This window comes from Calonectris borealis, chromosome 3 (assembly GCF_964195595.1).
Source record: "Calonectris borealis chromosome 3, bCalBor7.hap1.2, whole genome shotgun sequence".
NCBI lineage: Eukaryota > Metazoa > Chordata > Aves > Procellariiformes > Procellariidae > Calonectris > Calonectris borealis.
The window spans coordinates 94,025,281-94,041,474 of NC_134314.1; the positions used below are offsets into that span (position 1 = coordinate 94,025,281).

General features: G+C 59.2%; 1 protein-coding gene across 1 annotated transcript; it reads right to left on the reverse strand.

Annotated features, from left to right (window-relative positions):
* Positions 1-183: 183 nt before the first annotated feature.
* On the reverse strand, positions 184-13,613 carry NFKBIE (NFKB inhibitor epsilon). Its single transcript, XM_075146774.1, has 6 exons — positions 13,264-13,613; positions 2,533-2,635; positions 1,765-1,996; positions 1,526-1,614; positions 969-1,217; positions 184-674 (listed from the first exon to the last, which is right to left on the reverse strand). Exons 1-6 carry the CDS (start codon positions 13,596-13,598, stop codon positions 609-611), a joined length of 1,074 nt encoding a protein of 357 aa, XP_075002875.1. The 5' UTR covers positions 13,599-13,613; the 3' UTR covers positions 184-608.
* Between the last annotated feature and the right edge of the window lie 2,581 nt (positions 13,614-16,194).

A 16,194-nucleotide genomic window follows, 5' to 3' on the forward strand; every position in this document is an offset into this window, starting at 1 on the left:
GCAAGCGGGGAACCCCCTCAGCCTCCACTCACCTTCTGCCGTGCGAGGGAGGGAGCAGGACCCGAGGGAGCGGGCAGGCTGGGGAAGCCCCTGCAGCCTTCACATGCCCGGGCGCCCGGGGTAATGCTCAACCTCCTGATGCTGCGGGGGAGCAGGGTGGGTTAGATCACATGAGACCTGCGGTGCCCGCAGCAAGAACAAACATTTATTAAGAGTGCATGTTAACTCTCCTTACCCCACGCTTACTCTGATGGCATTTGGGGGTGCCAGAGGATGTTCCATGCACTGTACAATGTGAAAATGAGTCCTCTCCTGCTCCTTCCCTGGGTAAGCTGGAGACGCCCACAAGTCAGACCCATGGCAGGGAGAGGAAATTCAGTCCTGCTGCAAGGCACAAATACACCTGTGTAGTGTTCATAGTGCCACCTTCTTCCCTCCACGAAGGCAGCCTGAGGCCAACAAAACTTCCAATGGGGGAAGAGGGGGGGATAACGTCTCCCAAAGTGGCTCTGCTCTGACTGAACTGCAGACAGGCAAGGTCCCAGTGGGCAGCAGGGCAACAGCGCAGAGCGAGGAGGCAGCCTGACAGGCCAAAGGAGTCCAGCCACTCATTCAGAGCACACAACAGGCTTCCCCGAGATCTTCAGGTCATCGAAGGGCAGCAAGGCAAGGAGCTGCAAAGGCCAAGGGTGCAGAGGTGTAAGGATCCAGGGTCGTATCTCTGCCCAGAACTGCCCCCCCAGCCTCCCACCTCCCCGGGGAAGTGCCAAGAAACCCTGGCTGGGCTTTCCCGAGGGCTCGAGGTAACAGGCGGTCACCCCACGCACCCCCAGAGCCAACGCCTGCACCCTATAGGGGAGGACGGCCACGGCTAGAAACTCCTCCTAGGCGCTCCCCCCAAATTGTCCGACTCCTGCACCCCCCAACACGCTTGCAGAGCCACAGGCCTCCCCCCCGCACAGACTCACGTCATCGTTGCCATCAGCCAGGTCCTGGGCTGTCTCATTCTCCATGTTCCTCAGCAGGGTGTCAGCCCCGGAGTGTGAGAGGATGGCGGCGATGGCAGCATCCTTGCGGCCCACGGCCAGGTGGAGCGGGGTGCACCCGTTGTACATCTGGGCGTCCACGTACGCCCCATTGTGCAGCAGGAACTGGACAGCCCTGCGGTTGTGGCACTCCACAGCCAGGTGCAATGGGGTCTTCCCGCTCGTGCCCTCCTGCAACCCGCAGACCACAAGGGCATGGGTGCGGGGTCCCCTCAGATGGGCCCCGCAGCACCCACCTGCACCCCCTTGACAGGGTGCAGAGGGGGCAGTCCTCACCCCGATTGCTGTCATGGCACCCAGAAGCCCCTCAAGGACCTTTGCCCTCTGCTCCCTCAAAATTCAGTGTCTCCAAGCCCCACGGCAATGCCTGCCCCGAGGCTGGAGGGAGCGCCCAAGGGAGCCACGCTCTGTGCCCAGCCTCACCCAAACATCGCACCATGACCAGTCTTATCCAAACATCACACCATGCCCAGCCTTACCCGAACATCGATGTTGGCGCCGCTCTCCAGCAGCAGAGACATCATCGGGATGTTCCCCTTCAAGGTGCTGATGTGCAGACAGGCCAAGCCTGGGATGGGGAGGTAGGAGAGAGAGCCACAGTCAGCCCGGACCACGCCGAGGCACGCTCTGCTGAGCTCCCGGATCCCTCCATACACAACGCACGGTCTCTGCCCCAACCCAGCCACTGGCTCCGCACCGGGCTTCCCCCAGGTCTCACCTTGCCAGTTCTGGAGCTGCAGGTCCTGGTGGTGCCCATGGGGCTGGGCCGTGCCCTCCGTCGGGGCTGTGCCCCGCAGCAGCTGCTGGGCGCACCGCAGGCGCTGCTGCTCGCAGGCCAGGTGCAGCGGGGTGTTTCCGTTGCGGTCCTGCAGCCCGGGGTTGACTCCCTTGTGGATCAGCGCCTGGATCACGCTGGGCTGCTCCAGGTACACGGCGAGGTGGAGCGGGGTCTAGAGAGGAGGTGGGGACAGGAATGAGGAAAGGGGGGGATGCCCCGCAGGACACGGAGCGTGATGAGCCACGCCAGCCTACAGGAGCCAGCCTGGTGGCACGGGCAGGCTGCCGCGCAGGAGCCCGTCCCTGTCCTGGGTTTATGTGTGGCTCACACTGGGGGGTGCAAACGGCTTGCTGCCCCCCCACACCTCAGCTCAAGGATCACCCGTGGGAGCAGAACTCACTCTCCCAGGTTATCTACCCTGCCACATTCAAGTCGTGCCTGCTCCACCCTCCGGGGCTGTCTGCAACGTCCTGCGGCCTCATAAAGCACCCCTCCACCCTGCGGTGCTGGGAGCTGTCACACCTCTCAGGGTATCTCCCACGCCCTTCTTCCCTCCCTGAAAAGGGGCTGCTCAGATGGGACCTTCACATGCTCTGGAGGAAGCGGGTGGGGGGTCCTGGAGAAAGGACAGATGGATTGGGCATCTATCCAGGGAGCAGCCTGCGGCACCTGCCTTCCTCCCATCTTCTGCCTATCACATCCGCATACCTGGAAAAGATCATTTTGGATCTCCAGCACCTCCCTGGGCAGCTGAGCAATGCAGCAGAGTGCCACAGCTGGGACGCAGTGGATAATGGCCAAGTGAACCAACCTACAGAGGGTATAAAGGGAATGAGGGAGGAAAAAAAAAAGAAAAATGAGTCCCAAGTGCCATGCTCAGGAGCAGAGATCCTCCACTGCTGCATGGAGGAATAACCTCCCCGCCTCCCCCAGTCCCCTTCCCTTCCCACCAGCTCGGAGTTCCTCCATCCTGCCCTCTCCCTGGAGAAGCTCAGCAGCAGGGCAAGGCAGGAACATGGCCCGAGGCTCGCCAGGGCAGTCCTTCACTCTGATCCCCACAGGGAACGGACCCTCCTGTCCCCGCAAAGCACCGCAGGGTCCTCCCTTGGACCTCACAGCATGCGCGGGGCTTGGACCCAGCACTGCCCAAAGCCAGGCCTCCAACTGGGGCAGATCCGAAGAGCCTGGGATGTGTTTCGCAAAGCCCAAGGGCTGGGTTTGGCGGCTGCAGAGGGAGGTCTGGGCTCTGGCAGCTGCCCGGGGAATTCCAGTTCCCCGCTGCCGGCTGCACACCGCACTTCTGCTTTCCTCTCCGCGAAGGCAGGCAGCCAAAGCCGGGCAGGAGCCCAGCGCTGGTCCAAGATCACCTGCGCGGCACAGTCACCGTGCCAGCCGATCTGCTGGCCCACACCGATTTCCTCTTCTCTCCTCCACATCCTTCCCTTTCGGCACTGCTGCGGCAGGGCTGGCACACAGCCCAATGGCGCAGAGGGACACCGGAGGTGCGGCCATTGGAGCTCGGTGGCCAGCAGGGAGCCCACATCCTGAGGACCATGGCCCCCACGGCCATGGGGTGGCTGGGCAGCCCAGAGTCCCCCAGCCCAAGGAGAGGTTTTATTTCCAGCCGGGTCTGATGCTGGCCCCTGGCACAGTCAGAACAGAAGTGAGAGTGCGACAGAGGCAGAGCCGAGAGGGAATTTCCAGTAGCCTCTGCCGAACTGCTGCGCTCCCAGGCCCCCCTGCGCAGAGGGACCGGCCCCCCATCACAGGGCAGCCCCCCGGGCCAGCCCCAGCCATGGTGGGCAGTAGCGAGGAGCAGGCAGCAGTGAGGAGCGGGCAGCAGCTCCCGTTCTGCATGCATGAGCTGAGCCTCCTGCTACCTCAACTGGGGCCCCTGGGAGGCTTTTATCTCTGGCAGGGATCAGCTTCGAACCAAAGGCCGGGCTCTAAGCGGGCTCTTGCCACCCACACTGCTTGGTGGAGGCGAGCAGGGATGAGAGATGGAAGGTGAGAGCTGTGCCAGCCCCGGAAAGACAACCCGCTTGCTGGACAGCCCAGCTTCGGGATGCCACCTGCAACGTGGGGGATGGACAGCATCCCTCTCCAGGCGGGAAGGCAAGACCTGGCCCTGAAGCGTTGCAGCAAAGAAGGAGGGCCAGGGCTGACTTCTTGCCAGCTGCAGGGGGGACATGGGTGCACTGAGGAGCCCAGAGGCCAGTCCCCAAAATGTCCTTTATGCACCTCCTGCCAAGCGCTGCCTGAGGGTCAAGCCAGCACCTGGGACCCCAGGCACCCTCAGCTGAGCCCCATTTTTGATGTCAAAAGAAGGCCGGTTCCTCTTCGCCCTGCTGCCAGGGGAGAGGCTGACAGGAGAGGCTGCATCCCCGGGGAAGCCCCGGATCACACCGTGGCAGGGAATTCCCCGCTGGAAGGAGAGGCCACCCACATTTGCCTCCGCACCACCATGGGGTGCCTCCTCGCCGCCAGCGCTCCCCGGGGCAGGGGAGGGGGCTGTGAGCCGGGGCCGAGCGGCCCCATGGGCAGGGTCCAGCTGCCCTCAGTGGACCACGGGGCAGGCACACAGACAAGGGGCCCAGGCCAGGCTAGCTGGGGGCAGGAGCGAGGGGCAGAGCTGGGGGACCAGCTGCAAGAATACCCCTCCCCTCGGCGGGTTCTCACTGGCCCCAGCCCAGGTATGATCCAGGCAGGGAGATTCCCTGCTGGGTTTTGCATCAGGCCCCCAGTTCCCGCGGCAGCACCTGCACCGAGGTGTCCTTTGCCCACTTGCAGGGACAGTCCCTGTTTCTCCAAACCCACTCCCAGGCACCACGTGCGGGAGGAGGCCGTGGGATCTGCTTTTTCAGGTACGGCAGAGATAAGACTGCTCACACAGGGGACTTTCCAGGCAATTCGGCTTGAACTTTAAACCTCTGCTGCTTTCACTTTCCAGAGCCATGCTGGGTTCCCAGGGGAGAGAGCAGCGCCCAGGGTCGCGCCCCACCGCAGCCAGCCCCCGCGCCCCCAGGAATCCCCCTGGCCCCTCTGCCACGACCCACGCCATTCCGTGCTGTCACGTGGGGACAAGTGGGGCAGTCACCCAGGGGAGGTGGAAACCCCGGGGAGCCCTTCGCCGCCGTCAGCACTTCGCTCTTCCTGGCTTGGGGGGCTTTGCAGCTCAACGAGGCGGTGGAGCCACTCGGAGCTCAGCTGATGCCAAGCAAGTTTGGGCATCTATGCCGCGGAAGCGATGGGGGTGACCATCCCTACCTGGCCAGAACTCAGGCTTTCACCTTGAAGCTGGGACATGCCTGCTTTGAAGGATTGCTTCCCCCCGTCCCTCTTCCTTCTCCACCCGGGCACAGCCTCCTCCTGCGCTTTCATTTCTGCATTTGTTCCCCCCCTTTCCTCATTGCCAGCCCTCAACTTCCTGAAAAGGTTGCGAGAGCCGTGAGCTACTCGGGGGAATCGCAGTGAGGCCACCGGGCTAGGATGAGCCCACCGAGAGCGCGTGTGCACCGAGGCACTCTGTGCCACGGGCAGTGATGCCAGCCAGGAATTGGGATTGTCTCCTGCTAACCTGGGAAACCTCCTACGCCCAGGAGACTTTGAGGCGCAGGCATCGTGCCAATCTCCACTTTCTTCTGGCCAAGGCTACAAGCACACCTCTCTCTCTGCCATGGCAGCCGTGTGGTCCAGCTGCTGTTGGGCTGCTGCATGCTGGCACGCAGCGCTCACGGCTGAGCCCCAGAGCCAGGGTGCCGCAACGGAGAGATACCCGCTTGCTGCCAGGCACCCCTCTTCACCCAGCCACAGCCCTGTGCCTCTGCCAGAACAAGCCCTGCACCTCGCCACACTCGGACCCTTGCCCTTCCCTCAGCTGCCTGCACGCCTCTCCTCTGCCTTCCCCCGCTTCCCTGCTCTCTCCCTCCCCGTGTCCCTGCCTGCAGCACTCCTGCCTGCAGCCATGGGGGTGGGTGCTCAGTGGAGACTTTTGGAAAGGGCAACAGGGAGTTTTGGAAAGGGCAGGGGATGGAGGAGCTGTGGGCAGGGGAAACTGTGGCCAACCTAGTAGGACAGACTGCTGGGCTCATTCTCAGCTTCTCCACTTGCTCACCGGCCCCATCCTGGCATAAGGGGACTCCTTAGCCTCTGAAACGCAAAGGTCCCACAGGCACAGGGCACCCCTGGCACAAGGTGATCTACCTATCACCAGAGAGATAATGAACCTGGAGCAGAGGGGTCAGGGCTATCCCCGGGGATGTCCCTGGGTCTGAACACGCAGCACTGCCATGCCCAAGGTGGTCCTAGTTTAGGCACGGAAGAACACCCATTTCCACAGTGCTGTCCATCTCCCAGGCTTCTGAGTGACCTCAAGCGCCTCGTAGGAAAAGTGTCCATGTCTGAGGATGCCTGCAACTGGAGGCGAGCAGTAAGGGTAAGGGTGACACCCAGCTCTGACACACAGGCAGAACTGATGAAGTCCCAGCAGTTCTCCAGCTATCCTCTTCCCTCCCTCTAGAAAAGGGGCTGACCATGCAGATCCCCCCATCTGTGGAGCAAGACACCTTGTCCTCAAAGCAGCCTCTCCCTTCACCATCTCACCCCAGAAGCACCTAGGACAAGGGATCCAGCATTCAGTAGAATTTGCTTTGACAAATTTTTCTCCCTCTCTAGATAAAGTCTCTGTCTGTAGCGGGAACAGTTCGCTCCTGGCTCCTTATTTTGGCTGAGCAGAGCAGTAGGAAATCATGCAAACAATTCGCACAAGAGAAACTTGTTCAGGGGAGGAAATGGCCCCAGCAGCAATAGAGAGGAGAGCGAGGGAGGAGGAAAACAGCAGGGGAATTCCACGCTTACCCTGCTGTCCTGTTCCAGCCCTGTAACCTGCACTGCTAACCGCTTCCTCAGCCATCAGCATGAGCAAGGCTGCCAGCAGGCTCAGCAAGCACAGCTCCGTCCTGCCCTAAAGCCCTCCGCCAGCCCAGCCTGGCTCCCTTCCTCCCTGCATACCGATGCGATGCTGCCCAGCTCCATAAAACTGTGCCAGCTGCCCTCTGGCAGCTGCAGGGGAGCAGCAGATCCCAGCCGGCCGTAGGCTTATCCCCATGTCCTCTGCTCCCCGCCCTGGGCCTCCTGTTCTGCAAGTTTCTTCTCCCCTTCCCTGGGCAAAGCCCCCTCAGCCATTGGGTTCAGCCCCCCTGATCTCCAGCCTGAGCAGCAGCTGCTTCCCAGCCTGCTGCTCCCGGGGCCAAAGGGAGGGGTGGGAAGCGGTGGGCGAGCAGGGGAGACAGACTCCACCTTTCCTGTGGTGCTCTGCAGAGGGTCTGGTCCGGGTGCTGGCGGATGGGGGGTGCTGGAGGCTGTCTGGCAGAGGAGGCATTGCGAAAGGGCTGTGGGTGCCTCGTTTTTCAGTGAGGTGGGGGAGAAGGAGGAGGAGGTGGGGAGATGAACGTGCCCCCGTTCACCCACATACTGCACCCCTGGCCTTACATCCTCTAGATTCTGCACCCACACGTTTGAGCATTTTGCTCCATTTCTGAGCAGGTGGTGGGTCCTAGATTGCAGAAACACTAAATATCAGATACACACGCACTGCCCCCTGCAAAAGGGGGGGTCTGTCCTGCACTACCATCACCACAGGGATGAGCCAAGCCAGAAAGCAGGTCAGCCCGTCCCAGGTGGATGGAGCTGGTTTCAGACACATGGGCCAAAAGAAGCGAGATTAATGATTGCAATAAAAGCAGCAAACATCCTGAAAGGTCCATTGGCCGTGGCAACTCCATTTCAAATGCAGCAAATTCCCATTCTTGCTCATCAGGAGGAAAATACATTCTACAGTTTCTGTACTGAAATACGGAGAGAGATACACAGATATCTTCAGGTCAGAACAGCCTCTTGCAAGAGGACAGTGCCTGGACTTTGCCAGAGCCAGTACAACACACCCTAACAATCATTTACAGCCCCATGCACATATCCTCGCTGCCTCAGGATTTTCTTTTAATGAGGCACCAGCCTTGGGTCTAGGATGTCTCAGGGCCCATCTTCAGCCCTGCATCTGCCCCAGTCAGAGGGGCTTCCCATCTCTGGGATGCAGAGAGCATCCCACGCAGCTCACTGAGAGGCTCCCAGTAACCACTCTCACAGCTCAGACCCCACAGCCTCTCTTCCTACACAGTCATGTCTGACTCCTCTTTTATCCACATCATATTAAAAAAACCCAAACCAACAAAAATCAAAACTTACTTTGTTAATTTGGCTGAGCTCAACCCTTTCCCAGCAGCGGCCAAGCCTGCCTGCAGAGTGCAAGGACCTGAAGCCCTCCCCACCTCGACTGATCTGTTGGAACCAGGCATCAGGCTTCTGCATCCCAGGACATGGAAATTTCCAGCCATTCATTCCCCTCCTCTGTGCTGAAGTTTCCTGTGCCTCTCCCCAGCTCCAAGGCAAACCTATGCAAGCGGAAAGTCTGAAGAAACTTCCTCCAGGCCAGGCTGAAGTCATCCAAACAGAGAAAAAAAATCTCTTCTTGCCTGCACGATCTCAGAGGGCTGCCAGGACTTACCCACCTTACGCCAAGGCTGCACGTGTGTGACCCCTGTGGCAGCCAGCAACTTCTGGGGCATCCTAAAGGAGCCTGTGCAGAGCTGCCTGCCCTCGCTTGGAGGGGCACCAAGCCCTCCCCTGCTTACCAAACTCCTGAGCACGCACAGAGGAAGAGCTAAGAGTACAGGCACGGGGAGCTGGACACAGCAGGTTCCCTTCTCCCTCCCTCCCCACGTTAGGACTCATTTTCTTCTCTGCCCCACAACAGCAGTGTGCTAGGGAGCAACCCGGGATGGACTCGAACTTCCCTGGCAATCAGGCAAGGAGCTTTCCAAAGCCTCTCTGGAAAAACCAAGAGCATCTCTGCTTGCCGTTAACTATGGCCATCTCGCTGCTGGGCAGTCAGCCACAGCCCACCCCAGCCGAGCAGGGGAACTCCCAGCCTGACCAGCAACCAGATGTGCTCTCTGCATCGGACTTCTTTAATCCTTCTCCTAAAACTGTGTCTCTCCAGTCCTCTGCTTCTTTTTTCTTCTTTCACAGTGGTTTCCCTTTGCTGTCACACGCCGAGTGTTCCCCCAGGCACACGCGCTGGGATCCAGGGGTACGGGGGCTCAGCAGGAAAAGCGTCGAGCAAGCAGCCAGAATGGGGACAACCTCTATTCCCCTGCATGGGGAAGATCTCTAGCACAGGGCTACACGAGTTGGGAGGGTTACGACTGGCACGTGCTGGTGAATGGTTAGAAGTGGCTCTTGGCCCCGCTAGATGAGCCTTCGCACTCAATGCCTACCTACGCAGGCAAGGGCTCAGCAGGGAAGGTCCCTGTGCTACCATCACGTGGAGGAGAGCTCAGAACATCAGCTCCCACGGGGCCCCAATTTTACTCAATTAACGGTCCCCGAGTCCTCGTTAAGGCATCTCAGCCCACAAGTCACTGGCACGTGATTTCTTATCAGCAGACGAGGCAGCACTTGTCTCTGGTGGAAGGAGGAAGTCAGGCTTCCTCCGGTCCCCTCCCTCCCTGAAACACGCACCCAACCAAAACTGCTCGGTCCCATTTTCCATCTGAAGGAGGCCGAGATCTCTCTCCCGTGATTGAGCTGGGGACCCCCGACCTTCACCCCCGCAGAGGAGCCACGCTGCTTTGCATACGGAGCCCTGTGCAGAAGACAGCCACCCTCCTGCGGGGGTGCAGCCCCCAGCCTCTCGCAGCACGGCACAGCCGGAGGGCCCAGAGCAAGACTGCACGTGCTCTATCCAGCTGCCCAAGGTGCCCATCACCGTGGCGTCAGGTACCGACGGCATAAACCGCTGTGTGGCCCAAGGACCAGCATGGGCAGAAAGGGAAACACGTTTTTAAGTTTAAGACAGAATATATAGTCCTAGAGAGAGGAAGCTCAGCCTAATTTCCCACACTGATGAATCAACTCCGCCTCTCCAGAGTTGGCAGAGGTTGCCATAAGCCCAAGCAAATGGGGAGGTTTTCCCTTGTGCTGGAACGCAACAGCCGATCCCATCACGCCCCATCCCACCTCAAAGGAGCTGGTCCCACACCCACCCCTTTCCCAGGCCACTGGACTCATGCATCTGCCTGGCGAGGCTGGGAAGGAGGGGGTTTCCTCGGTGAATCCTGACAAAGGTTGAGCTTGTCCAGAGGCTGAGCCACAGCGATGATGCTGCCTGCAGCCTGCTCAGAGCTAGCCATGCCTGCAGCTGGAAAGCCCCTCTCTTCACTTCCACACAGAGCAGTCCCATCGGGACTCAATTCAGCAGAAAAGGAGCTGGTTTACACGGAAGAGGAGACTGCTTGGCTCACAAGGAAAAGATGGATGCTTGGAGGAGACTGCTTGAGCTTGAGCGCACAGGGCTTGTTCTCTACCGGGCCGCAGAATAAGTAGGATACATATCACTGCCCTAAGTGCACCCACCACCTTCTGCCTGTCACCCCATTCCTCATCCTTGACCTCTGCTGCCATACCAGCTCTGCCGCTCTCTCTCGGGGACTGATGTGTCGGTGCCCGATTACTGCAGCTCCGACTTCCCCAAGGCAGAGGGACCGCCAGTGGCACTGGGGAGGCGTGGGGAGGGCTGATGCTAGGGCAAATGATTCTTGGAAGACGGCACCCACACATTTCCGTGGCCATCACACGCACATCTCCCTTGTTGGCCAATTTCCTTCCTCTAAAAGTGGGACCCCTTCTAATTTTGAGCATGGGAAGAGCCAGTTTTAGCTCCATTGCTTCACCCTGCCTGATTTAACGTTCCTCTCCCACGGAGGTGGGCAGGAAGGTATCCAAGGAAGATCCCGCTGATACTCCGATTGTCCAAGCACATGCTCCTTGCCTCTGCCTCCACCTCGTACGCTTCCCCCACAAGCGGCAGGCTGACAAACACAGCCCCCTCGCAGGCACACCTTGAGGTGGCACGGGTGGGCGAGCCCAGGGGAGCTACGGACAGCCAAGACTTCTGCCAGAAGGACAGCCGAGACTTTTGCCAGCTCCCTTTGTCTGAGCCCAGTGCTCCTCTCCGCTCGGTACCAGACAGGGCATCTGGGGAAACAGGAACTGCTTGGCCAAAACCCCTCCACTTTTTGTATTTTCAGAATTACAATTACAGGAAAGTGTTGTTGCCCAAGTCTTCTGAAATATAACGGTAGTATGATTTTCATTCTCGGCCTGGAGCTGTTTTGTGGCAGACATTCAAGCAAGGCACAGAAAGAAACGTGCCGCTGACGGAGATGAAAAGAAGTCAATGGGTTTGTCTGGCTGGATGAAAGGAATGCAGCCTGTGGCCATCTGATCCCTTTTCTCTGGGGACCTTCTGTCACTGGATGAGCAATTGCTCCATAGACTTTAGCATTACTATCAGCCCTGACTTGTTTTTGCATACAAAACCGGTGGCAATTCAATGAGTCGCTGGGCACTTGCAGTTCCCATTTGCATCAACCGAGTAGTGGATGTTCAGCATTTCTAAATATAAATGCCGCCTACCTCTCCCACAAGGTCAGGAGGAGAGACAGGAATAGCAGAGGCAGAAATCCACAGCCTTGCCGCTCTAACCACAAGAATAGGTTTTTTTCCCAGCGCTGGGAGCAGAGCCCGGGAAAGCTGGCTCCTGCACGGACATGGCCAGCCCGGAGCTGCATGAGCTGCAAGCACCAGCAGACTTTTCGCTCCCTCCCTCGCTCTTTACAGATTTCCTGTTCTGCACTGCACTGTGAGTGAGAGAAAACAGAAGAGCAACTGCAACTGTTTGGAGCGCTTTCCTGCCTACAGTAACCAAGGCACCACCGATTAATGTTTCCCTAGTTAATGAGATGCTTGCATTAAGTTCTGGTCAAGCAAGTCTGACAAGCGAAGGGCTCAGCCACCTTACAAGACAGCCCCAAGCAGCAAAAGCATCTCTAAACAGCTGCATCTACCAGACTCACTAAAGAAAAGCACATGGGGAGCCCTGGGCACACCGTGATGGACTAGCCTGGGGGGCTTTTCTGAGGCATTGCTTTCACAGCTCTGCTGAAAAGACCCCTGTCTCTCTGTGGGCACCTTGGCTCTAGCGTTACAGCTGGGAAAGGTGGCGAAGCTCCTCCATGCCGAGGAGCCCCAGAGCCAGCCTGTAGATAGGACAGGACTAGAAAGCACTATCCAGGCGCCCAGCCGGGGAGCGTGGGAGGCTGGGTTTAGTCTAACCTCTCTTGCCGCTAGATTTCCAGCCAATCCTCAGAGCAGATCCCACAGTGAGCATTTACGAACTAATTAGCAGATGCATAGGCTCCTTCCTAACTGGGAAGTAAACACTCGGGCTGGCTCCCAGCTCATCTTCAGCCTCAGAACCAGATGTGCTCTGCCAGGCAAGGCCAGAGCCTCCTTGCTGCTCCCACCACTGAAGACATTTGCTTGCTCGTGTCAGTGCCTCTTAGTTTCTCTTCCTCTTCCACCGTTACTCAGTATTAAACTCAGCCTGAGTTTGGGGCAAAGCTTTGCCCTTCTCAGCTGTGAGCACGCTTCGCTCATGCTCTGTGTGTGGGCTCATGATGAAAATCTTCCGTTGAGGGAATGTACGACAGGAAAGAGCTGTGATTAGCTGAAGGCAGTTACCAGAAGCCAAACCAAATACCTCCAGCGTGATGCCTCTGCCCTTGAGAGGGCATTACGGATGTGGGAAGCCCCCCCTCATTAAGAGAAACACTTGTCTCCGTCACAGAGGCTCAAGAGGGCAGCCCCATAGCAGGGCATGCGTCACAACTGTGCTGAAAGCTGCGGCTGTGCAGGCGGATTGGCAAAGCAAGGCGATTTCCACCTGAGAACAAATAGTTCTTGGGTTGCTCGGTTGAGCAGCATCTATGGCCCTAACACAGCCATCTCAAGGTCTTGCCCTGCATAGCCAGTCTCGTTTCGGGTCTTGCCATCTTACGCAGCCAAGCTTTCCCCATTGCAGAGGAAATGTTGCATTCTCTGGGGAAGACACAGCGGGGGGGCTTGATTTGCTCCCACACCACCTTCTAGTTGCTAGCAGCCCCATAGCAAGTGGAAGTTGGCTTTCTATGGTGGGTCTGTTCTGTGCCACAATGCCTGGGGTGCCTCTCACTCTGTTGGACCTGCCTCAGATGCCCCACTGGTCACCCACCCAAACCCACGCCAGGGTGCCAAGCATCCGTGCGCAGCCCAAGGCGGGAGGCTCTCAGGATGGGGGATCGAGGAGTCCTTCACAGCCCGGCTGAATGGGTGCTCCTCGGGAGAGGGCTGGGGACCACTGCAGATAAAGCCCTGCTTATCTCTAGGCTCCGGCTCCGTGCCGCCGGCCAGCTGCGAGGGGCCAAGCCCGGGGCTGGGGGGGCCCGGCGCTCTCAAGCCGCCCCCGGGGAAGGTGCGAGGGCAGGGGCCGCGGTCACTCACGTGTCTCCGTCCTCCGAAAGGTAGGTGAGAGCCTCCAGCTGCTGCCGGCTGAGCCCCTCGGGCGGCGGCGGCGGCTCCTCGGCGCGGCAGGCGGCCGGCAGCCCGGGCAGAGGCTCGGGAAGGGCGCCGGAGCCGTAGCTGGAGTCGAGCCGCTCCTCGACGGCGGTGGTCTCGGCGAGGGTCTCGGCGGTGGCGGGGGGGATCTCGGCGGCGGCGGGGGTCTCCCTCCCGCCCGGCAGCGAGCGCAGCGACTCGATCCCCGAGTCGCACTGCCCGTCCTCGCCCTCCCAGCCCGCCGCCTCCGTGCGGCACTCACCGCCCGCCGCCCGCGACATCGCTCAGCGCCCGCCGCCCGCCCGCCCCGGCCCCGGCCCCGGCCCCGACCCCGACCCCGGCCCCGGCGCCGGGGGGCTCATGGCCGGAAAGCCAGCGAGCGGCGGCCAGCGGAGAGGCTAAGGCGCCGCGGCTCCTCCTCCTCCTCCTCCTGCCCCTGCCCGCACTGACTCAGCCGCGCCCGGCCCCGCCTGCCCGGGATTCCCCCCGCCGCCGTCCCGCCGCGCTGCCCCGGCACCCCCCCTGCACCCCCTAAACGGGGGGCTGCCTCTCCCCGACCGCTTTGTCCGGGGGCGGCGCAGGAGCGCTAGGAGGGAGAAACCCCACCCGTGGGCACGGCGTGCGTGGGCGAGGGCCGGCAGCCTGGGGTGCGCAGGGGAGGTGGGCACACTGCGCTTCCCTACGCCGGGCAGTACGTGCCGGTGTGTCCTGGACCTGCCTCCTCCCCTGCCCTGTTTGTCTGGGTTCTCTAAATAGCCGGCAGGTTTGCCAGGGGTGGGAGAGGGACCTTGTCAAACCAACGGTGTGTGGGTGAGGATGCTGTTGCATGCGCAGGTGCTGACTGAAGCCGCAGGCTCTGTGGGAAACGCTACGGTGGATGGCACTTACTGGTAGCAGAGATAGGTGCGAACGAGACGTTTGCTTTTCCCGTGTGCATGGTTTCACCCGTTTCACCCACTGAGACACCTTCTTGTCTGTCCTGCCTGTACAGGCAAAGGGAAAGGCCAGGCGGTCACTACGGTTGGCCGTACAAGTCACTTGGTCCAGCCGCTTCCCACCGCCTTTCTGTGTTGCAAATAGAAAGCCCAAAGCCCAGAGTGGCTGCTGGGGCTCACACAAGACCAGCCAGGACACAGAGATCAGAGCTGAAAATAGAAGCTCAAAGGAAGGCCCAGCTCTCTGCCTGTGAATGATTGACCCGCCTGCATTTCAGTGCTCTCCTTCCAACATCAAAATTATCCAGTTGTGTTCCTCATGGATCTGCGTAGACTTCATCTAGTTACTTTCCAGTGTCCCAAGCAGTGGGCTGTCCCTCAGGAGACAGCTAGATAGCTCTGAATGCAGGTGACACTTTAAAATCAGTTTCATTTGTTGCTTGCGTTGCTTGACGTGCCTCTCTGCCTCTGCAGGGTGCCCATCTTTCCAGTTCAGCCAAGGATCTCTTTGTGCCACACACCTGCAAGGGAGCTCACCTGGGGAGAGCTTGGTGGTGGGTACGGGACCAAGTTCACTCAAACCACATGCAAAGCGCCAATGAGTTCCCCCTCCCGCGCTGCAGCTGCCGCTTTGGGTTTGCGTCACTCCCCCAGCACTGGCCGCCAGGCCTTTAACCGCAGCCTTGCTGCAGGCGAGCTACCCACGAAAAGTGCCTCCGACCAGGCAGGAAGAAAGGTTTTGGGGTGTGAGGGCAGCTGAAGGCAGGCAGGGGAAGTCTCTATTGGCATCAATAACTTCCAGTCACAAGTTTTCCTCCCACGCTCAGGATCTGTTTCAGTATCTCCGGTTGTGTCCCTGGCACTGCCTGGCTGTGAGACTACAATTGCTAAGAGAAAGGAGCTTCTCCCACATCTTACCAGCATTGTCCAACACAGGGCAGGGATCTGGGCCATGTATTCATGTCGCTCCCTCTCACACCCTGGTGGTGGCTGCATCCCAGCTCCATGTGCCTCTGCAGCTGATGTTCCTGACCCCCATGCAGAATTTCTACACTTTCAGCTTTCTGTACCCAACTGCTACTAGGTTACCCATCAAATACCTTCCAAAATGCCTTTGCCATTTTCTCTAGTAACATACTAGATGTTGCTGGAGATGCAGCTCCATCATGGAATGATTTCTTATAGGCATTTGTGTGGATGAAATCAGGTATTGGGAGAAATCCATCTTGGTCAAATCAGCGCAAATCTGTGTGGTGATGCACAAATATTTCACTTTTCTGTGAACTAGTTGCTGCTTGGCTTTGCAGCAAGTGACAGTCATCCCTTGATTATCTTGCGATGTCCTGTTCCAGTTGCAGCATAGGTGTGGAGCTTGCTTCCAGGGCTAGCACAGGTCCAGGAGTGGTTCAGCCAAAGCACAGAGCCTTGGACTAGCTCTGCAGGGAGGCAACTTGAGCTCCACCACTTGGGACTCTACAGTCCAGTCCACACTAAGGCATCTACACCTCTGGCTGCCGAGCAGCCCCTGGAGGTGGCCTTCCTCTGCTGCTGACGTGCACTTAGCTGGAGCTAGTAGTTGTGCAGCTTCCCTGAGGAGAGCCTTGAACTTTCTTGAGCTGACTAGTGCTCTCCCAGGGCTGTGTTGCAGCGATTTGCTGCAGCTCAGCTGCAGAGACCAGATACCCCCCATTAAAATCAGCTATGCCACCCAGGCACCCAGGTCCAGCCACTCTGTGCTCTGAACTTCCAACCACACCCACTAACACCCAGCTCAGGCACCATCTCCTTGCGGTCTCTCTTCTGGCTGGGTGTGCTTCTACTATCCCTTTGGACAATTTGACTGGAAAGTCTGAAAGATGAACTTGGCCACTTTGCCTCATTATTTGCCTTCTGTCACTCATGCAGCAAGGTTTGGGCTCCGTTTTATGCTGTCTTCCTGTCA

Coding starts and splice junctions, on each gene's coding strand:
- NFKBIE (XM_075146774.1), bottom strand. CDS start 13,598: ATGTCGCGGGCGGCGGGCGGTGAGTGCCGCACGGAGGCGGCGGGCTGG. Junction 1,997..2,532: donor TCCAAAATGATCTTTTCCAG/GTATGCGGATGT, acceptor CCTCCTCTCTAG/ACCCCGCTCCACCTCGCCGT. Junction 1,218..1,525: donor GCGCCAACATCGATGTTCGG/GTAAGGCTGGGC, acceptor TGCGGGTTGCAG/GAGGGCACGAGCGGGAAGAC.